Consider the following 23,896-nt stretch of genomic DNA (forward strand, 5'->3'; position numbering starts at 1 on the left):
GCAAAATTTTATACCCGTAGGAGAAGATAATACTGATAACAAGAGAAGATGTGTTATTAGAAGGAGAAGGAATGGTGTGTTTACAATGATCGAAACGATCGTTTATATAGAAGAGAAATTCAATGTGCAAATAGTGAAGCGGGCTCCACATCTTTTTATATTTTCAACGAAAACGGTAGCTGCTTTTTCTGACATTCATAACAATATATATATATATATATTCATTAATGGCCTTTCTTTCTCAGCTTCTTACGTAATTATGCTAAAGTTGGAGCGAAAGTTAAAAAAAAAAAGCTTTTACAGAGAATAAAAACTTCATTTATTTTCAGAAAGAGTTATGTAGACATGAGATGATGATTAATTATGTTCTAAGTACCTTCCTAAGAGATAACGCTTTTTAAAGACATGGGAAGATATATCAGATCAGATCAATATAACAAAAACCACATGTACAATTGAAAACTCTGAGACCCTCTGGCTCAAAACAGAAATTTCTACAAGACTTCAAGTCCTCATCTTCTGCTGCTTACTGCATCCAACTGCAAATACAGATGAACACTTTCTTAGTTATTACTTCCCCTATAAATCATCTTAACATAAAACTTTAACACACAAGAACATAAAAGCTTACATCTCAAGGTAGACGAAATCTCAGAGCTTTTAACCACACGCAGTCTCTTCACAGATGAAATAAACATGCTGGGATTCGAACATAGGTAAAAGAATAGTTAGCTTACATTCATTTCGCAAATGATAAATCAATTTGAGAAAACACTAGCAAACAAGAATACTTAATATTTATTTTGTTGTTATGTGATATAAGAATCTGATTCTGAAAAACACTGAATCAGATTCAGAGAAGAAAAGGTAGAAAAGATTCTTACTGCCAAGGAACATCCCCAACAAGCATCTTGTCCCCTTCATTGTCTTCATAAGTTAAAGTGAATTCTCCTTTCCCATCAAGTAAACGAATGATCGGTTTCTCTTCTCCTTCAGCACCAGAGGTATCTCTTTGGGCTAAAAGAAACAGCATAAACAAAACACACAAGTCAGTGAAACAAGAACCTTACTATAAATATTAAATAACAAAGATTTGGAATCAAGATTTAACCTGCGAGTAGACCTCTGAAGAGTTTGTCAACGGCAAAAGAGAGGTGTTCGTAGCTATTGTAAGCATTGAGATCGACTTTTCGACCAATTGGAACACTGTCCATGTTGATCTTTACATACATTCCTTCCCTCTTAGGTTGGACTTGCTTTTCGCCATCACCACTCTTGTTGACTTGACCTCCAAGGAAGGATTCGTTTCCGAGCTTTGAAGAGCTTGTGCTCGCTAGTTTTTTTCTGAACGAACGAACCGGAGGCCAACCCACCACTGGACCAGGAGCAGTTCTTTATACCATACAGTAAATATGTTAATACCAAACAGAGCAAAACAGAGCAAAGCAGAGGTGATGGGTCCACAATGTCTAGAGAATATTCTTTTTCAAAGTAAAGAATACCTTTTGTGAGAGATGTGAGGAGCATAAGTGGTTTTGTTGGGAGGCGAGGAATGGTTTCCGCTGAGATTGAAGATAGATTTGTCTTCTGCTTCCTTCTCGATGTTGTTGTTTCTTGTCTCTATGTTCGTCTTGTAAATGGCAGAACGATCTTCTTCATCACCACCGGGTGGTGCAAGCCTTAGCTCAAGTTTGTGTTTGTGATCTGTGTTGTTCTTCTCTTCATGGTACCATTTTCTTCCTTGAGGAATCAAATCGAGGAGTTTAGGACATGTTTCTTTGTTTCTTGGACAACCCTCCATTTGACTTTCTTGGTTACAACGCAAGAATCCAAACTTCAAAAAACTGATAATTTGCTTCAAAAGGATCAAGACTTAGTATAGCTTCCTCACAAGATGAGAGGTGTGACAGAGATTCACAAAACCCTAATAAACCTTTTAAGGAGAAGAAACCTGAGAACCCTCTAAGAAAGAAACAATCTCCAAAAAAAAAAAAATTGAGAGAAAGAAAGATGTAATGAAGGTATGGTAAGACAAGTGGTGGGGTTTTATACAAAATCAATGCTTTGCTTTTTTTGTTCCCTGGCTCTTTTTCTCTCTCTGGTGCACGCTTTGGTGGGCTCTCTCTCTCTCAACTCTCAAGGGTCTGAAAGGGACGAGATGAGAAAAAAATTAAGAATACAGAGAAAAGAAAATTTGGATTTGTATGCAGAAGAGCCGATTAATAAACAAAAAGCCAGAAAATAGGGAAGCAGAGAGAGTGACTCTACTTTTGCATGTTACAGAGAAACCGGTAACTTTTCTTGGCATGAAAGAAACACAGTAAAAACGATTTTAGAATACTTTCTTGGGGTAAAAGACACGCAATCTATCTTTTTTTATGCCTCAAATATCGGTAATTAAGGGTTTGTCTAGTGAAAGAAGCAAAGCGTAGTATTTGCGAAGTAAAGAAATAACTAAATGAATAAATCCAGTAAACAACTTGAGCCCAAAAATATAAAACAATTGTTTCTGGGGTGAATAAGAACAACTAAAATATGATAACAATAAAGAAACTAGGAAAGATCCCATAATTTAAGGACCATTATCCACTGTCCATGCGATACACATCCCCATGCTTTTAAACACATTTTTATTTGTTGTAATAGTGATATAAAACTTTAATACTCATTACAATATCTACAAATATACATTATTTTTTTTTAATTTTTTTTTCTGTTCAAAATAAAGGAACTGTATGGGAGAATGGAAGATTAACCGAGTGATTTCAAGAAATGGGAGTACATACAAATCTGCATGTCGTCTCAGTGAATTGTTTATTTAACTGTTCAAAATAAAAAACTTGCCATCACAACAAAGAAAAGAAAAAAACTGTCAATTTGTTAGGTAGCTTAATCAATAGTTTGTTCAAAAGTTAAGAACAATGCGTACGTGTGGATAGCGATGGTATCTATAATATGTTTCCCTAAACAAGTAAATATTTCTTCTATTTTGTTTTAATTGATATTTAAAGTTAATGCACATATATTAGTAAAAAATTGTATATTTGATCTTGATTACATAAAAATATCATTGAATAACATTAATTCAACTAATAAAAAGTATCATATTATGTAACTGAACAGAAACCTTATTTTAATCAAAAATATTCTATTTAAACATCAAATAAAACTGAAATACAAGGAGTAAATTACACCATAAATCATAGAATTGACATAGCTAAACATAAAAAAATTAAAGTTTAAAAATAAACATAACAAAAGACATTTATTTGGTAGTATTTTTTTTCTTTTCAAGAGGGGAAACAGAATGTGCATGTCTCCCCCACGTGTGACAGCGGTATCACGGAAGTAGGGCTGGGCAAATAAACCGAACCCGAAAATCCGAACCGAACCCGATCCGATAAAAATAATTCCGAATCGATCCGAACCCGACATAAATACCGAATGGATCATGTTTTTTGGTATTTTGGGTTATGGGTATTATCCGAAGCGAACCCGGACCTAAATTGATATCCGATATAACCCAAAACATTTAAAATCACAAAAATAATTTCTACCAAATATGATCTTAATTCTTAATATGTATCCAAAATACTTTAAGATATTATTGAACTTCTAAAATAATTATCTGTTACATGAAGGTTGATGGTGGAATGTGGCGGTTGAAGCCTGAAGTTTTTAGATTTTGGTTTTGTTTTCATTGAATAATATTTCTCAAGATTTTGTTTTATGATTTCATTGATCTGATTTTTTTTTTATCACTAACGATGTTTATCTTTCGTTTGATTTTGAATGATCACGTTTGATGTTTTTTCTTATTTTTGAATCGATTTTAGTTATGTTTTGGCTATTAAAATATGTATAAATCATGTATTTTAAATCCGAAGAACCGATTTCATTTATGTTTTAGTTACAAAATAGGTACAAATCAGATATTTTTAAACAGAAGAACTGATTGGGATCCGAACCCGAAAGTACAATGGGTTATACCGGTTTTTTAAGATTTACTAACTCCGACCCGAACCCGAACCGGTCTCGAACCGAACTTTTATATAACCTGAATGGGGTTGATTTTGATAAACCCAAAAAATCAAAACCCGAATGGATAAAACCGAAATCCGATTGGGACCCCAAATGCCCATGCCTACACGGAAGAGACAGACGAAGAAAAATGAGGATGAAGAGTTCCGGTCGAGTAAAGAAAGGTATTTTGGTAAAAAAACATTTATTGTCTTCGTTTACCCAACTCCTTGACTTTTCTCTCACTAGAGACAAACCTTAACTACGCGGTTAACCTCTTCAGTTTAACCTAACCGCACTTTCTTATCTCACCATGGTTCAAAGTGAAAATACAGCAAAATAATATAAATATTTTAGAAACCAGAACTAGATCCGCTCTGACAGATTAGACAGTGGATCACATATTACAGCTGCGCAAGCTTTGTAGTTCGTACGATAAGGTTAGATTTTGGCCTTCAATCACAACCGTATAAGTGAAAAGAGAGGCACAAGAAACGAAGGCTGTGATTTAAAATTACAAAGAATCCAATTAAAAGGTGGCGACACATGAGAAAAAGAAACAAAACAACTCGTGAAATGAATGTCCATATCATGAAAGGAGAAAGAAAAAAATAAAAGGGGAAGATAAAGAAGAGAATAGTGGTGGCAATGATGCTCTTTCCAGAATTTCACCACGAAATATAAGCTGATGGTTTGTTTAATTTTTATATTTAAATTTGTCTAAATCAATAGATTATTTGATGCACTGATTTTTATTTTGTAGGGTTTTTGCTTTTCGGTGTGCTAATTGCTATTATCAGTTGTACACTCGTTTTCAGTGTACGATAGGCACATATTATGTATTAAATAAACAAAACACGACAGTAAAAATATAGTATTATATATGTTGTTTAAAGTTTTTTTACACAAATTAAGAAAAATGTTAATTTTTTTGTTTTATCTTTATTTAATAATAATTTTTATTTAGTTTTCATAATTAATGAATTAAAATAAAGATATAAATTAGAAAAATTGTTTAAAATATGTATTGAAAATGTACAACTATACTTATAATAAAATACAATTTAAAAGTTAAAACGACACTTAATATAAAACGGATGGAATCTGTGCATTTTTTTGAAATTTTTAAATATTTTTAAATATTGTCCTCGAATTTTTATTAGTCATATATTTTAATGCTTCTGTCCAAATTAAAAATGGATCAACTTATCCAAAAAATAAGATAGATTAAAACATGACTGCACTGTCTAAATTAAATAGTACTATTAGTCTAAAATTTTATGTCTTATCTAAAAAAAAGTAAAAAATCATCATATTTTTGGGAGGTGGGGGAATGAAATTTCCGATATTATCAATAAGCGTTATCTTTTCTTTTGGAACAACATCAATAACCCTAATCTAAATGGACGAAATGCACAGAAAAAGGCCCAACTTTTTATTTAACTTGCATTGGAGAATGTGTTCGGTTTTTATAAAACTTAAGCTGAACTCAAAACCAAAACTAGTTACGTATATTTGGGTTGTGTTCGGTTTACTTTAGCTTGATTTGGGTGAAAAAGGAAGAAGAGAAGATTAAAAGAAAATGGGGATGAGGTTGTGGTGTGGATATAATTTCTTTATTTACTTAATACCTGATTTTCAAATATTATATCACAAAAATCTATTTGCGCGTCACTCGTGTTACTTCATCGATAACAAATATGATAAGAAGCTTGTAGTCTCTTATGGGTGGGGATAAGACAAGAACATAATCCTTAGAGCAAGTCCATCGATAGAAATGGGCTCTTATGAATAAATTAATAGTTAATTAGATGATTTGAGAAGTCAAGAACCTATGTTATAATTTTGGGACGTAAAGGTCACTAATAGGGAATCATGGCTTTGGCGCAAATTGCTTCAGCTCAGACCGGAGGCATCAAGTTTCATGCGCTGTGAAGTTAGAAGTGGTGACTCGACTTTCTTCTGGTTTGACAACTGGTTAGGCACTGGAAGTATTATTGACACAACAGGAGATCTGGGACTGCGGTACTTGGGTATTCCTCGACAAGCTCGTGTAGCTGAAGCGTGTCCAAATGAGGCTTGGGGTCTGCGTGGGCGGGGGAGGAGAGTGTTTGGTGATGTGTATAATGCCATTGAAAATGTTCAGAAACCAGACGCTAGGAGGGGAAGTGATGTTATTTTATGGAGGCACAATGAAGAAGATTTTAAGGACCATTTCTCAGCGGCTAGAACATGGGATCAGATTAGAGTTCGGGGGCCAGAAGTACCTTGGCATCATCTAGTGTGGTTTACCCAAGGAGTACCACGCCACGCTTTCATTGTTTGGCTGACATTTAAGGATAGACTCTCTACAGGAGTCCTTATGCGACAGTAGGGGATCGCACAGGGTTGTATGTTATGTGGAGAGCCTGACGAGAGCAGGGACCACCTGTTTTTTGCTTGCCCTTACTCGTTTACGGTCTGGTCTAATCTAACTGCTACTCTGCTAGGCACCGCTGCTTCTCCGGATTGGACGACGACGGTGACTTCTCTGCTACGGCGCAATAGAAACAAGATGGATGCTATCCTTTTGCGAATGACCTTCCATACAACCATTTATTTGGTTTGGAAGGAGCGCAACTCTCGTAGACACTTGGGGCCTTGGGTAACTACGGAAGTGATTACCAGGCAGATTGATAAAGCAATCCGTAACAGGATCTCTTCATTGAAGTACACTGGGCAACATAAGTTGGAAGGTCTGTTCCGTTGATGGGTGGAAGTATATATTCGACAATAGGAACTGGATGATTTAATCTGATCCAAATAGAAACATTACATTAGAGTTTTTTTCCAATTTTTTCACTTGTAAATGCCCTTTTATTCTTTGATTAATAAATATAAAATTTAATCAAAAAAAAGAACCTATGTTAGGATAATTAATTTTTTCCTCCTCCAATGGGAAAACCTCATAGGGGTTTTTAATTTTTTTTTTAAAGTTGAATGATTTAAAATAAAAGCTTACATAAAATTTTAATAAAAATGACATAAAATCATATTAAAAATATAAACACAAATCGGAAACGAGAAAAAGCCGATTAGTTGAAATCCTGTTGATGTATTATTTTGGATTTCAATTGTTGATGTATTGTTTTGGATTTGCCCGCATTTTGATGATCATCATGATGAATGAAAAGATTTTTGAATTGTTGATCGAAAACTTGGTCGAATTTTTCATACATCATGTCTTCGATATTATTAGAAGAAGAAGCCATTTAGAAAAGAAATGAGAATTGAAATGGTGAGAAATGAGAAGTGAGAAGTGAAATGGAAAGAGAAACAAAAAGAACACACAACTTGTAAAGCTTGTTCTATATCACACAACTTGCAAATGGTAAGAGAAACAAAAAGAACACACACTTGTTCTTTTACACTCGGAAGAGGAATACAACTTGCTTACACTCGGAAGAGAAATACAACTTATGCACTCTTTAAGTGAAATGGCTAAGCTTATAAAGATATAAAAAGGAGTCACAACTTGCTTTTGTTGTCACATGTTGCTACTGTCGTTTGTTGGTATCACATGTTGCTACTGTCGTTTGTTGGCTCCACCTGCAAAAGCAAGAGCTTTATGAGTTACAATCGTAAGCATCAGTGACGAGCTTTATGACTGAGTGAAACATACAAATGTCATCTCTTGGCTTCTTATGTCACATGACTCACGAGATACACAATACATCAACAACTGATCAAAGCAACCCGAGATACACAATACAACAACACGAGACAAAGCAAAAGCAAATGCAACATTAAGCAATAAGCATTAAGAGATATATTATACAGACCAATACAACAACAAACAACAACTGATCAAAGCAAAGAGAGATACACAAGGAAGCAACTATGTAATATATTATAAAGACGAATACAACCCGAGATACACAATACAACAATGTAAGAGATATATTATACAGATCAATACAACAACAAACTAACTTGATCCAGACTCGAGAAACCATACTACAGACCCGACATTAAAGCATATAGAGAAACCAAACTAACTTGATCCAGACTCGAAATTAATCATGAAATAGAAACCAAACTAACATATGACTTATTTAACCTGAAACAAAATCAGAGTAAGGGAAAAAGGTATAAAAAACTAACCAATGTAGCTACTATGTTCTTCCTCTCTCTCTATGGAGTTCCTACAAAACCGATAAGCTCAATAAACTTATTGGATCAAGGAGATACTGAATCAGAGACACAGAAAGATACATACCTCTCTTTCTCTCGCGGCTCTTTCAATAACAAAGAGGTTTGGAATCTGGACAACAACATACGAATATTAAGATCGAACCAACCGATGTAATAAGAGAGACAAAGAGAGGAGAATAATAACAGAGTCACATCTCATCATCGAAACAAAATTTTCGATTCTAATCGAAGGAATTGAATTCACGGGAACAACAAAATAAAATAATCTGAACCTTCACGGTGATGGAATGGACAGAACTGGAGGAGAACATCGACGAGTAAAGAGAAGCACCAAACATCATCTCCGTTGGAGATTTCAACAGAATCTACGATGACGAGAGAGACCAATCGACGACGGCGATAGAGACCAACCGACGAAGCAACGACGAAGCAACGGATCAAACTTCATCTCCGTTGGAGATTTCGAAAGAATCAAAATCGATTCGTCGACGAAGGAACTTCGAGAATGACGAAGAAGAGAAAGAGAGAGACCGAGAAATAAGAGACAATTTTTTTCCCTTCGTGTGAAAGCAACGAGCCAGTAAGTAGCCGCCACGTATAGGGTTTCTATTAACTCTAAACCCTCTAAATTAAACACCGGTTCTCTCTCTAAACCTAGCGATGGAGCTGGTCTTAGAGCCTTAGACAGTAACCAACTGTTATTTGACTATTTAAATCTTGATTCTGTCTAAGCATTAAGTTCCATGAGCATTTGATTATTCTATGACTAGAGCTATACATTCCATCTACATTAGTTTGGTGATTTCTTAAGTCAACATTTATTTAAGTACATATCTTAGAACAAACTACCAAGTAGTACAGTCGACCAAATATTAATAACTAACCATATATTTTCCAACTTACTAAACAGAATAAAATGTGAGCAGCATCTCTAAAGGGTTTAAATTTTGCAGTTTTCTAATAAGCTGTGGATTTTATACACAAGCAAACATTGTGAATTTGAAATAGGGAAGATTACAGCTCGTATTTTAAAAAGTGATATTACCGAGTTATATAATTCCTTACTAACATATACTCTCAAAATGTATACATAAAGCGCACAAATTGCTTAATAATACACTCATATTGAAAATTAAGGAAAAAGCGCAATACGAAATATATTATATTATTCATTGAGACATAGGTAAGTTAAAGATTAAGAGTCTAACTGGTGATAATTATAAAAATAGTAGGAATGAATAGGAAAAAAATGCAGAGGAATAAAATTATAACATTATTCCTTATCAATTTTAGTGAGGAACAATTTTGTTTTATATTCCTCGAGAATAAAAGGAATGAGAAAGAATAGAAAAGAAAAACTATTCTTTATAAATAGTAAAAAAAATTAGGAATAACAAGGAATGCATTATTCCCTTTCATTACTTGGTCACCATTTAGACCCTAAGACTATGAAGGTTATACTGAAATAAGTACCATGGATCACATCAACTAGAGAAATGGTTTAGTTTTAGACTATCGCTCAATGATATATAACAAACTTTATCATTACTAAACACAAATATAACATTATTTGTAAATAAAACTGTAAATGTGTTTTTTTTTTGTATATCAGGGTTGTAGTATCTCCTATGACTTGTATGCACATTGACATTGCAATTTACCGTACAGAAGACAAGTTCTTCATCAAAACAAAAACAAAAACAAAAACAAAAACAAATACTGTATGTCATGCCACGCAACTGGAGTTATTGACAACACGAAAAATAATTAAGAAAACGAATTTTCTCAGTTCTCACAAGTAAACATTTTAAAATCAAAAGCCAATGTCAGACACTAAATCGCCGAGTAAAAGCCCACCTAATGCTCCTCCCAAAAGCCCAGCTCCCATTCCAAGCCCAGGTTTATTATTCTTGGGCGGCATTTGCGTCGGCGGACGATCGTGCCCGTATCCCGGCGGCGGATAACAGTACCCATGCTGAGTCTGTGGAGACGGCGGCGGCGCATACCCGTGAAACGAATGTGACGGTTGCATTTGGTGGAACGAGTGCCCGGGTGTATCAGGAGACGGCGGCGCATACCCGTGAAACGAATGTGACAGTTGCATTTGGTGGAACGAGTGCCCGGGTTTATCAGGAGACGGCGGCGCGTAACCGTGAAACGACTGTGACGGTTGCATTTTGTGGTACGAATGAACGGGTTTATCAGGTGGCGGCGGATACACATTGAAATGATGCGGCGGAGAACCACCGTAAGACGGCGGCGGATACACATTGGCATGATCCTGCGGAGATGCACCGTACGACGGCGGAGGATAGAGATTCGAGGCGGAGGACGACGGCGGGTAAGCGTTGACCGGCTGTTCCGGGTAATGAGAATTGTACTGGTGCTGGTACGGGTATGGACACGGCGGCGCGGAATAGCCTTGCGGCTGAGACGACGGAGGATGTCCAATTGACGATAGTGGTGGATAGAAACCAGCTTCAGTCGCCGGAGGACAGCTCGCCGGCGGGAGAACAGGAGATGAATCAACCGGATTCGATTGAACCGGAGATTCCACTAGATCCGGTTTAAACGAAGGCATATCGAACCGGTACGAGAAAGTCAAGGAGCCTTGACCTTTCCCACACGGAGTTCTCACCTGATACGTCACGAATCGCATCCCTTGTCCGTTTCCGTTACCATCACCGTTAAATGACGGCAGCGAACTGAGAAGCTCAAGAACAGGGACTTGGACTTCTCCTATATCTTTGTCGCCCAACATTCGATCGCAGACCAGTTTCACGACGAGGGTCAGGCGGCCTTCACGTGCCAACCTTTGATCGACGGAAAACTTGACGGCGTGGTTCCATGTATGCTCAGATCCTCCGGTTCTGTCAACGGCTGTTTTCTCCTTGTGATTCTTCTGGGAATCACCGCCGTTGATCCAAACGACGGCGTATACGTCCATCTTGGTGATAAGGTTGACATTTTCAAGATCCTTTGCAGAGTAGATGTTGAGCTCTAAGGTGAGATTCGCCATGGTGTAGAGAGAGAGAGAGAGAGAGAGAGAGAGAGAGAGAAGAGAAGGAGATTAAATTGTTGTTTTCGTCTAAAATGGGATGTAGTGACGGATAAATATTTGTCTAACGCGTAAAATATTAAGTAACGGAAGCTTCAAAGCTATTATAGTCGTGTTATTACATTGACAGGTGCGTATCTAGTGGACAGTAGAAGATTCTTCTCATTATAAAGAAATCAATCTAAGCCGTTGATTTTCATTGTCTTTTGACACGTATCAGTAGATTAGATACTAGTATTTTCCTATCTCGCTTCAGTTTATGGCATTGCTTTCTAATATCACACAAGGCTTGACCGATTGAACGAAATATTTCCTGACGCGGAAACTTTATTATGCCTGTGTCCACCATTAATGATAGAAGGAAGTTAAAGCTTAGTTTACAAGTCAAATCGTTTTTGGGCTCCACGACTGGAGTAGAGGAGTCAACGCCGTATGAGACGAACCACTAGGCTGATTCGCTCGCATTTTGCAATGCCATGACTTCTCTTCGTAACATGTTTTATGCCGGTCAAAACCGTCTGTGGTATTTAACGAAATATATTAAGAGTAAATTTGCTGAATATTCATAAGAGACGAAAGAATGAAAAATATGTCCATGCTACAGTAAAACGGGAAGTATGGGACAATTTGCGCACAAACGTGACCGAAATCTCCTTCTAGATGTGTGCACGTGATGTTGACACTCTAAAGCTAAACTGTCATATTATACTACATGCCATATAGTAGAGTCATACAAATGATTGAATTAGTTACGAGGTTGGATTTCATCCAATACATGACTATACTATACATAGTTACGACATAATATAGAATACTCGATACAAACACTCGATACAAACACATAAGCTTTTTATTTATGTGCATGCTCACAAGGCTTTATCAATTGGGGGGGGGAGGGGGGGGGAGGAGAGTCAAATTTAGTGTGACAGACGTATATAACAATCGTACTAGGAACTAAGTTTAGTTTTGTCCCAACGTTGTAGCCATGAAACAAAGATTACAAAATAGAGGGAAGCAGTATGTCGAAAAAATTATAAAAAACATCATTGGTTAATACATAAGAGTGATGCAAGATGAAAGCATACGACACAAAGGGGTTCATTGCGTGAGTAAGTCCGAACTGAAGCTGGAGAATGTTGCAACAGCACATGTATGTGCTGCGACGCCAAAGGAGGCCTCTCTAAGGGTGTCGCACCGATTAAATTGTATTGTCGCATTGACTCCCAGGAGAACAACCGTCACAACACACTAAATCTGAAAAAGTTCACAAGTAACACATGTAAGTGAAAGAAAAATACTATACTACATACCATATAGTATAGTCATTCGAAGGAGTTAACTAGATACAAGGTTGAGTTTCATCTATTGAGTAGTATACTTTTCAAAAATACACATATCTTGTATACTATATTACTAAAAAATCTCATATAGTATAGTCAGAGAATTTACACCATGCAGGGACATGCATTCAACCACAAATGTATATAGATCTATCTATACTAAATTATTGAAACTACAAGCACATCAACTGTGGTTGGGAAGGACAAAACGAATTGATATACATATCATGTGGCTTAGTACATGGCTAAGTGCAACAAAACACTATTATTTTGCTTACATTTACCTTGGCGTACACACGGACATGAACACATTTTATCACACCCATGCATGATATACTATACTACAAACCATGTTCATGTAGTCTTAACTATACTATAAACGATGTCCATGTGGTCTTCACAGATCACACAAAGACACTGGCACAAAACCGATAGGCGGAGCACACATCAAATATGCATACAATTCAACCATAACCTATACTATTACCACGAAATTCATTGCCATTATTTTCCTATATTGGGGAACCATACTATGTTTGTGTCCCATATAGTATAGTATAATACTTCATCTTCTTCACCCTCCCCTGTAACACCCACTAACTATGCTCGACAAAAAATAATTAACAGTGGCACAATTTCGACATTTTGGTTTTCATGAGCAACATAGAAGACAAGGAAATGAATTGCCAATCAAAATCAATTGTGGTTATCGTACCTTTTTTCCTCTTCGCCAGTACCTGCTCTAACCGGATCTGTAAAATAAACGGCGTTTCGATTTGATAATGACAATGGCTTTGTCATTATCTCTTCAATCGCTTTGCCGTAAAATTGGAACAAACACCGGAACCCTAACCACCATATTTTTCTTCGAACACACGTGATTCACCATATAAACCTTTAACCTTCGTAGACTAAGACTCCCAACCGTTATATCCAACGCCACTGCTTCTGTCGCATTCAAATGGAGTAGTCATAAAAATGATTTTTCGTTATTCAAGAGAAAAAAAAGAACCCACTTTCTACGCGCAAGCAAGAGTAATTTTGTCACTTTTCACCATATTATATAACATATTGTAGCCATCCTTTTGTTATGTGTATAAAGTTAATATTTTGTCTACTATGTACATGGCCCCTAATTTCTCATACGTTAATCCATAATAATGACACTAGAAAGATAATAGAAAAAAGAAACTAACTACTCCCTCTGTTTTGTTAAGATAAAAAAATTAAAAAAAAAATTGTTCACAAATAAAAAAAATTTATGTTACATATACAAAAATTGTAAATTTCAATAAAATTAATTGAATTTATTGAAAAGCTATTGGTTAAAAAGCATTGAAATTTAATATTTTTAAAAAATTAATGTATTTTTTTAATATACGTGAAAAACATCAAAATATCTATTTTTTAAAAAACGGAATGTGTAGTTATCAAAAAAAGGAATCTATCTTAAAATTTACTACCAAAAATGAAAGAAGAAATATTGGGAAACCACAACATTGATGCGTCTTCATAGGGTACTATATCAGCATAAACCTTACACAATGGGAAAAAAAATCATTGTTAAGAAGACTAATGCAAGACCAAAGGAATCCAACCATGGTTGGGGACCTTAAATATCCAGGAATCGAAGAATACTATCAGGCCTTCGTTAATATGGGCTTTCAATCTCTTATTTGGGCTTTGAATATTTCATTTGTTTAATAGAGACATTAACCTCTTTTTTGATTAAGAGGTTACAATGGTGCCTTATATACAAGAACCTAACTTTGAACCAGAATTTAAGGTAGACCAGGAGAAACAACTTTGGATTAGGTACACTTTGATTTGTTAAACATAGGCTTGGTGACATGAGTTAGAGTTGATTTAGTTTGATTTAGGGCCGTAACTCAAAAATGTTATCAATTATGCATTAAATTAATTTTTTTTTATTTTAATTTGTTTATAGAAGATCTATGATAGATGATTTCACTCACCTTCTGTTTCAATGTCTCTGCACACACGTTAGCACAAAAGAGCCTCTAAACAACTTATATATTCAACTGCATTTACACTCCAGTGTATATTAAAACAGGAGAATCCAAAAAAAAAAACAGGAGAATCCATCATCCATGCAAGAAGTACACACTCCAGACGTTAGGTCTCAATGTTTCATAAGATGGAAACGCGTGAATCGGTGAGAAGTGAGAACATATAATTTTAGTCGCACATCATACAATTAAGTTGCAAAGAAAAACACGAACAAATTCCAAATAAAGCTCAATTCCTTGTACGTGTGGGGTCCAAATCCTCTTTTAAATCAATTTCCATTTTCATAAACTTCTGTTTGGTGGCGCCGCGGCGTTGCGCATGATATGATTTCTCTAATATCAAATTTAATGGAAATAACAAATTACAAATGGAGTATCACTAACTAACAGAGTTAAAAAAAAAAACTAACAGAGTAAATATATAAACTCCTTAATAGGTATGTTTTTCTTTGAAAAAAATCACAGATCATGGAAGGAAACCACTCATAATTGTCAAAAAACTAAATGCGCTCTATACTATTCTTATCTACCCTTGCATTCAACTTTGAAAAAAAAACAAGTTTTTAAAATGTTATGCATAATTGCAAAAGCAAAAGAAACATAATCATAACTTTGTTGTATCAAAAACAATAACCGTTCTACACTTCTACTTCTGATTATGATTAGATTTAGGACGATGTAAAATTAACCATAAAAACCGTAGAGTGATCAAGCAAAATTTTGTAAAAAATAAAGAGGGGATGTCTCCATCAAAACACTTAGCGCATTAATCATTCTTAGATCTGAAGCGAACTAAAAAGACCCCACTTGTAATAAAAGCTGTATATCTAACATCAAAACCATATAAAGTTAAGTGGTATTATCGGTAATAACACACATCTTTCAGTGGCATTTCAATAAGCAACTTCTCTTTTAATCAAACCTTTCCTCTGTCTCTCTCTTTTCTCTTTCTTCAAAGTTCGTGCACAGAAAACAATGAGAGGACTCTCCATAAACTCCGGCGCGGCGGCGATTTTCGGGATCTTTGTAATCCTCGCCGTCCAGCACTTGTCCGTAGCCGCCGTTGCTTCTCACTCCCTCGACTTCCCTCCGTTCGAGACAGAGTGCCGCGGTACCATCGCCGAGTGCTCGGTTTCCGCAGCCTTCGGCGACGAAGGAGATCTCTTCTACGGCGGAGGAATGGGAGCTGAGTTCGAGATGGACTCGGAGATCAACCGGCGCATGTTAGCGACCAGGAGGTACATCAGCTACGGTGCGCTGAGGAGAAACACTGTTCCCTGCTCAAGACGCGGCGCGTCTTACTACAATTGCCGACGTGGCGCTCAGGCCAACCCTTACTCTCGCGGCTGCAGCGTCATCACTCGCTGCCGGCGATAAATATTGTAAACTGTAATTTCCTCGAAATTCCTTTTTTATATATAATTTGTCAGAATTTTCGTAGCTCATTGCTTATTTCATACGCAGTCATAGAGGATGATTGGTCGGGCGGTATATAATCAAAATTTAATCTACAGCTATATATGTCGACCTATCGAGATTTGTTTTTCTTACAAAAAACTCACAGCAAAAAAATCTGTGCAAAATCAGCGTAGAGAGCTTTTATTTTCAGAGCAAAAAATTAGTGTTTTAGAAATCTACAGCAAAAAAAACTACAATAAATAAATCTACAAATTAAATTCTACCGCAAAAAATATAAAGCTACAACACTTACCAATCATCTCCATAAACTATATATGTAAATTTCTGGATAATATATGTCATTGATATGTAAAAGTTTGGTACATAAACCAGGAAAATAAAATATGGAATAAATGAGATAATTTACATTGTACTCGATAGTATCAAGGCTGATAAAACGAATGTGTTGAGCGAATAATGTAGTTAATTGGAATATTGATAGGCAGTCTATAGTCTATACGTGTTATGTAATGATATATTGTATTATAGCATCATGCATGTGCCAGAGATACCTCCTTTCCCGAAAGTAAATGTTTTAAATTTTTTATTTGTTCCACAAAGATAAATTTTTATATGTTTAAAGTATTTTTTTTATATTTTTAAAAAATATTAAATGAAAATATTTGAATTGATTAAATTTCATTGGTGAAAAGTAATTGAAAAATGTATAATAAAGTAAAAAAAATTAAATTATAAACATTTATTAAATTCTTAATAAGTGCGTGAACACTTCAAAAATTTCGGTTTCGGCGGCAAGAGAGAGAGTACTATTTTATGAATATTGATGGAAAATAAAACGGACGATAATGTGATTTGGTTGGGAGCCAGCTTCACTTGTATCCCTTTCGGCAAAGGCGCAAAGCTGCAGAGTCTCACACGTATCTTATAATAACTTTTGTTTTGTGAACACGTCAGAAAATAAATAGTATAAATAATCTATCATAGTCCAAATATATATATAGTGAAATTATTATTACTAAAATTTGTTGTCACGAGTAGATCTGGAACTTTTATCCGAGATCCGGATTCGATCCGTGATTCGATCCAGATCCGATCCGAAAATCCGGATATCCGAAGAGGCCGAATCCGGATCCGAATAATAAAATGTTGGATCCGTCAAAGCCGAATCCGGATCCGGATATCTTGATTTTTTAGTCTGGATATCCGGATCCGTAAATTTTATTAATAACATTTCAAAAATAGTAATATCTATATATAAAAACTAATTTTATTTAATATATTTTCATTTTTATAATAGTATATATAAACTTTATGTAAATTTTGTAATATTATACATATAAATAATTAAAAACATTATATATTTTTATTTTTAAATTATTGTTAATATTTTATATATATTAATATTATTTTTTATTTATTTTAAGGATTCAAATCCGAATCCGGATATTATAATTTTTAGAAGGATATCCGACATCTGGATATCCGCGAACCCCGGATCCAGATAAAGATAATAAAATTATGGATCTGCCGGATAAAGATCCGGATCCAAATATCTTAAAATTGCCCGGATACCCGATCCGTCTCAGGCCTAGTCACGAGAACTCCAACGTATAAACCAAACACATGAGTTTTTGACCAAATAGAAAACAAAAGAGAAAACCAACACACATAAGCTCTTCGCGACTAACGGGATTGACCATTACTAGGAAAAAACTCGTTGGAAGGGAAACGAAAATTTATCAAAGACAAAAGGAAATTGTTACACTAATTCAAAAAGGATTCATATGGGTAAGGACTCATTTGAAATCGCACCAACAATTCGTTTACGTACATTTTCAATTGACTTATTCTTGGGTTCATCCCCTAGAGTGAACCTAACCAATAGAATTGTTTTATTTTATATTCGATATCTTTTAAAAAAGAAAACAAAATATTGTCAAATTATATTATGTTTTTAAAATTAAAAAGCAAAAACAAAAAAATAAAAAATAGTAGTAATTACAAAAAATAATATTTTTAACGGTGCCAACATAACATTAAACCCTAAATCCTAATCCCTAAACCGTTAATCTTAAACCCTAAACTCTTGGGTAAACCCTAAACTCTAGGATAAATCCTAAACTCTAAATCAAAATCACTAAACATTAAAACACTCAAGGGTTTAGGGTTTAGGATTTAGGGTTAGGGTTTAGGGTTTTAGTTTTTTATTTATTTAGAGTTTAGGATTTATCCAAGGGTTTACGGTTTATCTAAGGGTTTTAGGGTTTACCCAAAGGTTTAGGATTTAGGATTTAAGGATTATGATTTAGGGTTTAATGTTTTGCTACAACGTTAAAAATATATTTTTTAAAAATCTTTTTTCTGTAACTATTATCTTTTTTTTTTACTTTTTTAATTTTAAAATCATAATAAAACTTGACAATATTTTGTTTCTTTTTTTAAAAGATATCGAATTTAAAATAATAAAATTCTATTAGTTGGTAAACCTAGAAGTTTACTCTATGGGATGAACCCAAGAATAACTCTTTTCAATTTATTGCACTTCGAATCAACGGGTCTCATTTTTCCTCTTGTCCCATTTTCACATTAAAATACATGCAGAAAAAAGAAATGACGCAAAGGCAATTTGGACCACATCTCTCTCCCATCCCTCACTCACAGCCCACAGCCCAGAGGCAAACAAAACTCATCACCGATTTGGAATAATTATTATACATTCGAATTATTATGTAATATTGATCCAATAATGAAGCTCAAATATAATACTATATGGAAATTAGAAAGTCTCTATCATGGGCATTACAAAACAAGAAACGACAACTACATCTCCCACGTCCTTGTCACGCGGACTTTGCTTTCCCATATCCTTAATACAAGTTCTCTGTACAAGTAGCATTTTCTTTTCATAAGAATTTCATTTTAGGTAGATTCGAATGGTTACATCAATCTTAGTAGCTGGCATTGATTTCTTTGGGATCAGACAACAGCTCATTTGGACCCAATTAGAGCTCTCTGAGCTTTCTCTAATAAGGATGGACTGGACAGGCTTAGACCAGGCCAATGTTAGTTTACATGTGACAGGTTCAAAATAAACCATGATGATTTTTGTTGTCTTTTAGATTTAGGCCAGTCCTGTGTACTATCTCCGGTTAAATGTTAGATTCGTGAACTTGTTTCCAACAAACATGATGCTAGTTTTTTTTTAAAACATGACACTAGTTTTTTTTAAACATGATACTAGTTTTTTTTAAACATGATACTAGTTATGATGAATGCGGCAAAAATCTTGTAATATGGTTAGATTCAAAATATTTTCACTCAATAAATGGTGAATTCTTTTTCAGTAGACTGAGAATATAGTTTTTGATTCACATTGATTGTATATTATAGACCGAGCAAACTTGGCTTGGAGACTGACAAGCCCGGCTGCTTTCCGGAACAAGACAAAGCTCAATTGCTTTACATAGCTTTCTATCAGGCTTCCTGGTTGTTCTTCCCCCCTAGAAGCTTCATCTCCTGATTATGTTATGGAAAAATAGAAACTTAAAAAAACGATAATAGTCTAAAAACCGTGTATAACATTAGTCATGTTTTTTCGATCAAAAAAAAATAAAAAAAAATCATTAGTCATGTTTACATACCTCGCGAACAATCTCAGTGTATCCTCTTTTTCTTTTCGGTGTGCAGCCATCATAGCTTCCTCTTCCTGCTAAACTTATGCGGTGGTGGTTATGATAAGACATAAACAGAGATATTACCACAAATTCTACCATTGCTCATGTTTTAGAGGTCTAAGTGAGAATTTTACCTCCAGCAGTGCATCAATGTTTTCATCAAGTGAAGGGTCGGTTTCATATTGCCTCGAAACAGTTTCACTTTTGTTCTGTCTAAAGTTTGTCAAGGCCATATAGCCTGACATCTCTTTTAGAAAAGTTTTGTGGTCTGTCTTGTTTTTCTTCCCGCAACCCTTTACCACGAGGTGGTGACACTTCCTTCACTTTCTCTTCGCGGTCTGAAAATTCTTGGGGATATGAAGACAAGTAGTTCCTCTGACTAGGGAGCCAGAAAAAAAAATTGTTTAGTTGTATGACTGTATGTATGTGTGCGTGTTAAAAGCTACCATACTTGTTTGTGTATTGTATAATTTAATAAAAAATACGAGAGCAAGAATATTTAAAAGTAGAGAAGTGGTGGCAAACAAAGCCTGTGGATGACTTGCTTTTGAATCAAAAAGCTTTTGCTTTTGCCTAAAAGCATTACAATATAAAGGATTTCTGAATTTTTTTTGTTTTTGTTCAAACAACTTTCATTGAAACTTAAAAGAGTTCAACTCCATCAATGGAGGATACAATATGGCTACATGGAGCCAAACAAACCAAAGCATAGACCAATACACTGGACAAGCAAATAAGAAAGCTTAAACAACAAGTACTCAAATAAAAACTTAAAGATAGAGGTGATATCACGAGTTCAACCACCGGTGTCTCCGAAAGAGGGCAGTCAATCAAGAAAACTTCTTCAAATTGACATTCCTGTTCGAAACAATAAAGGGGAGAGATGAAAACCTCCATGGTCAAAAAGGTCAGACAGTTGACACCACCTAAACAAGAGACGATAAACATCTTCACTTCTGTTTCAAACAGAACCATCTTCAAAACAATGCTCCCTATAACAATTTTCCTAATAACAAGTGATAGATGTGGGAGGACGAAACACTCCTTAAAGGAGAAAGGGGGACAATTACTGCCCAAACAAACCAGATTTGCTGGAAGGATACATAACTTGAGAACTTTCACTCCAAGCTGCCACAAGAGGAGAGAATGCCTTATCATTGCAAAAGCCATTAGGGCAAAGGTGAAAGGAAGCCTGCATACTGCAGTAAAAGGACAACATCTGCATACCGCAGTAAATGGACAACTGCATACTGCAGTAAAGGACCACACATATACCACAAAGGTACTAACAAAGGCCACAATAGAATAACTAAATGCGACCAAAACAGTTGGGACTAACAGAGAAAAGCTCGGATTCAACAAACCCAGTTCATATGAAATCATCAAACCTAGCTTTGGATTAGAGAACTTATGGGGAAAGGTAACTGTGGCCCAAAAATCGTACAACCAAAGAAAACCCGTAACTAGAGTATCAGGTGGAGGGTCAGGAGGAACCGGTGGATCTAGAGGATTTGACGGGAGAGCAACCTTCAAATTCGAATCTGGTGGATCTGAGAGAGGGAGTGGAAGAGAATCTGGACCTGCTACGAGCGGCGCCATGGACAAAGACAAAGGAATAGAAGAGGAAGAAACTTCTCGTTGATACGCGTGAGACGAAACCAACGGCGGCAATTGAGTGGTGAAACAAAGGATTTCTGAATTTAAGTAAATAGTTTAAAGTTTAAACAGTGGGAAATGAGTTTTCATTTTCCTTTAATTTACCGTTCTAATAGCATAATTAATAGTGGACTTGATCATTTGCTAAAAGTTGTAAGCTAAAAACGAAAAGGAACAATAAATTTTGAAGAAGACAATGACTTCGAATTTGAGGCATGGGGGTAGGAGCAACGTCAAATCGATCAAATCACGTTTCCTTTACTTGAGACACAATTACGTACCAACGCAATTGGTTTGCCATCTCCTACACAAAAATACAAACTAACACATACATAAAGTTCACGTTGAGCAATTAACACAGCTTTAAACATGTTTTCTTTACCCTCTGAAGAATCAAGAATGGGACAAGTAAAGCAAGAAACAGTATTTACTATTTACGTCCACATTTTGTGATTTTGCCTCGCAACTTCAGAAATCAATCGGTGCGACCTGCGAGAATATTAACAGATACCACGTGTGATGTAAATGTCCTTCAGACATGCGGAGAGGCAGCATGATGTCTAAACCACTTTTTTTTTTCTTTTCCTATAAAGCCTTTTAGAAAGTAAAACGCATCATTCTAAAGCATATTCCAACAGGGAAATGAATTTCAACAATTTGCACTAAAACAGATCTGAATCGAAGCTTGCTTGAGTTGGTAGGTTTGCCTCAAATCAGTACTACCAAAACTTAAATTAGCCAATGAGAGATCAAATTTTAGACTAGAGAAAAGTAGACGACCAAAATTCAAATAACCGTTTGTATTCGAGATCAAATAACTTAACAATCTCCCAACACAGAACACAAGACGCAAGAAAGAAAAGCAAACTGGCAGACAATTTTAATAGGGGGACGACCAAAAACACAACACATAAGCATAAACTGAGAGTCGCTGCGACCCGACCATAGTAACCCGACAAAGAGCTTCTCACTCAGCACTTGACCTCCTTCAAACCATGTCCGAAGTACAAAAATGTTGGGTTAGTAGCACCCTCCTTGTAGTAAGCAAAGACAATAGTGCTGTCATCGTGCATGCCCTCCCCAACAAAGCTACAAAATTGCATCAAAACAACCACACATGAGATTTCAATCCTACTGATTAGATATAGAAATTAAAAAAAAAAACTTACAATTGAAAGTCCTTGAGCTTGGGGAGAAGGAACTTGGTAGCTCCCTCAATACCTTTCTTAAACTCTTCCTGCTGTTCCGGGGTGAGCTTGGGCGTCAAAAGCTTGATGTACTTCTTGATATAGGCGATGAACCCCTTCTTGTCGTAAGTGGGCTGCTCCTGAAGCCTGAAGGTGTCGACAATGTCAACAACCTTCTCAACAGAATCGTCAACACCCTCGTCCTCACCACCTTCTTCAGCAGATGGGTTGGCACCAATGTTAACCTCTACACATCCCTTGGTAGTCCACTGAACATAAAACCAAGAAACAAAAAAAAAAAATCAGAACAAAGGATGAAACTTTGATGGGATTTGATGATGGCAATACACAGACCTTTCCTTCAACTTCCCAAAGAATACCATTCTCAATCTCCTTGTAAGGGAAAGAGTCAGAGAGAAGCTCATCGCCTGGAAAATTAATTAATTAATTAACCCACAATCTTCAGCAATTGTTCATATAGATATAGAGCTCAAGCATAGATTATAACCCAAAGCAATTCGTACAAATTGGATTAAAATCGAATAAAAACCTAAAACCTAATTCAATTAACATTGATATAACAATCAATCACAGATCTAATCAATACACAGACACAAGATATACATAACGTATGCAGAGAAGTGCCAATTCACGAAAAAAAACACTAAGATGCGATCACAGATCTAACGAAATTCAAATTCGAAGCTGATTATATCGAAATCAGGATAAGCCATGATCGAATCGAAGATACAGAGAGGCGATTGATAAAGAGAGTGAGATAATGATGTGAGCTTACCGGTGAGAAGATCGGTGTACACCAACATGGTCGCTTATTGTTTTTTTTTTTTTTTAAATCTCTCACGAATTATCTAGAGGTTGCGGGAGAGAGAGACGCAGCAGCGACGAGGGTTTTGAAACGAGGTCGTACCTTTGCTATTTATAGCCGAGCGTGTCGAGGGTTTCCGATGGAGAACAACAGGATAATAATAATATAATTTTCCCGATTCGAATTTACTATTTTGGGTTTTATCTTTTTCCAAATTTCTGTTTTATCCTTACATTTTTTTTTAATTGAAAAAATGGAAATGATTATGTAATATAGTAACCCGCCCGAAAGGTTTTACGGGTGGGGATTCGTCGGGCTGACCCAGAACAGTAAGCAGATAGCTTCATTTATAAGCCCATGGGCTTTTCCAGGTCAGACAAAATTAGTCATGTCACTCCTTTTGTTTCCCACATCTATTTATCTTCATTCATATCTCTACATCTGTTGGTATTAATGAGCACAGTCATTTCTCCATGGGTCCGAGTCCTACCG

The 23,896-nt window shown here is 35.6% G+C and overlaps 5 protein-coding genes across 7 annotated transcripts; 1 reads left to right on the forward strand and 4 right to left on the reverse strand.

Annotated features, from left to right (window-relative positions):
* Positions 1-295: 295 nt before the first annotated feature.
* On the reverse strand, positions 296-2,012 carry LOC106331407 (auxin-responsive protein IAA26-like). Its single transcript, XM_013769754.1, has 5 exons — positions 1,503-2,012; positions 1,112-1,392; positions 885-1,017; positions 632-699; positions 296-539 (listed from the first exon to the last, which is right to left on the reverse strand). The coding sequence occupies exons 1-5, from the start codon at positions 1,799-1,801 to the stop codon at positions 505-507; spliced, it is 816 nt and encodes a 271-aa protein (XP_013625208.1). The 5' UTR covers positions 1,802-2,012; the 3' UTR covers positions 296-504.
* Positions 2,013-9,737: 7,725 nt separating this feature from the next.
* On the reverse strand, positions 9,738-11,331 carry LOC106328430 (leucine-rich repeat extensin-like protein 5). Its single transcript, XM_013766866.1, has one exon. The coding sequence runs from the start codon at positions 11,231-11,233 to the stop codon at positions 10,028-10,030; it is 1,206 nt and encodes a 401-aa protein (XP_013622320.1). The 5' UTR covers positions 11,234-11,331; the 3' UTR covers positions 9,738-10,027.
* A 4,173-nt stretch (positions 11,332-15,504) lies between these two features.
* LOC106335206 (rapid alkalinization factor 23-like) lies at positions 15,505-16,119 on the forward strand. Its single transcript, XM_013773657.1, has one exon. The coding sequence runs from the start codon at positions 15,618-15,620 to the stop codon at positions 16,017-16,019; it is 402 nt and encodes a 133-aa protein (XP_013629111.1). The 5' UTR covers positions 15,505-15,617; the 3' UTR covers positions 16,020-16,119.
* Positions 16,120-18,666: 2,547 nt separating this feature from the next.
* On the reverse strand, positions 18,667-21,990 carry LOC106335204. Of its 3 annotated transcripts, none has more exons than XM_013773654.1 (3): positions 19,870-21,990; positions 19,703-19,767; positions 18,667-19,577 (listed from the first exon to the last, which is right to left on the reverse strand). In XM_013773654.1, the coding sequence occupies exon 1, from the start codon at positions 21,332-21,334 to the stop codon at positions 20,378-20,380; it is 957 nt and encodes a 318-aa protein (XP_013629108.1). In that variant the 5' UTR covers positions 21,335-21,990; the 3' UTR covers positions 18,667-19,577; positions 19,703-19,767; positions 19,870-20,377. The 3 variants fall into 3 exon arrangements, with proteins under 3 accessions (XP_013629108.1, XP_013629107.1, XP_013629106.1); XM_013773653.1 differs by having other exon boundaries at positions 19,703-19,770; XM_013773652.1 differs by having other exon boundaries at positions 19,703-21,990.
* A 171-nt stretch (positions 21,991-22,161) lies between these two features.
* LOC106335205 (translationally-controlled tumor protein homolog) lies at positions 22,162-23,541 on the reverse strand. Its single transcript, XM_013773655.1, has 4 exons — positions 23,375-23,541; positions 22,933-23,006; positions 22,561-22,847; positions 22,162-22,480 (listed from the first exon to the last, which is right to left on the reverse strand). Exons 1-4 carry the CDS (start codon positions 23,400-23,402, stop codon positions 22,363-22,365), a joined length of 507 nt encoding a protein of 168 aa, XP_013629109.1. The 5' UTR covers positions 23,403-23,541; the 3' UTR covers positions 22,162-22,362.
* Positions 23,542-23,896: the final 355 nt, after the last annotated feature.

This window comes from Brassica oleracea, chromosome C3 (assembly GCF_000695525.1).
Source record: "Brassica oleracea var. oleracea cultivar TO1000 chromosome C3, BOL, whole genome shotgun sequence".
In the NCBI taxonomy this organism is placed as follows: domain Eukaryota; kingdom Viridiplantae; phylum Streptophyta; class Magnoliopsida; order Brassicales; family Brassicaceae; genus Brassica; species Brassica oleracea.

Bases quoted from the DNA above. Each gene is read 5' to 3' on its own strand.
- LOC106331407 (XM_013769754.1), bottom strand. From the start codon at position 1,801: ATGGAGGGTTGTCCAAGAAACAAAGAAACATGTCCTAAACTCCTCGAT. The intron at 1,393-1,502 runs GTATTCTTTACT...TATGGTATAAAG, and splicing joins CCTCACATCTCTCACAAAAG to AACTGCTCCTGGTCCAGTGG. The intron at 700-884 runs GTAAGAATCTTT...TTCGAATCCCAG, and splicing joins GTTGGGGATGTTCCTTGGCA to CATGTTTATTTCATCTGTGA.
- LOC106328430 (XM_013766866.1), bottom strand. From the start codon at position 11,233: ATGGCGAATCTCACCTTAGAGCTCAACATCTACTCTGCAAAGGATCTT.
- LOC106335206 (XM_013773657.1), top strand. From the start codon at position 15,618: ATGAGAGGACTCTCCATAAACTCCGGCGCGGCGGCGATTTTCGGGATC.
- LOC106335204 (XM_013773654.1), bottom strand. From the start codon at position 21,334: ATGGCGCCGCTCGTAGCAGGTCCAGATTCTCTTCCACTCCCTCTCTCA.
- LOC106335205 (XM_013773655.1), bottom strand. From the start codon at position 23,402: ATGTTGGTGTACACCGATCTTCTCACCG. The intron at 23,007-23,374 runs GTAAGCTCACAT...TTAATTTTCCAG, and splicing joins GTACACCGATCTTCTCACCG to GCGATGAGCTTCTCTCTGAC. The intron at 22,848-22,932 runs GTCTGTGTATTG...TTTTATGTTCAG, and splicing joins TTTGGGAAGTTGAAGGAAAG to TGGACTACCAAGGGATGTGT.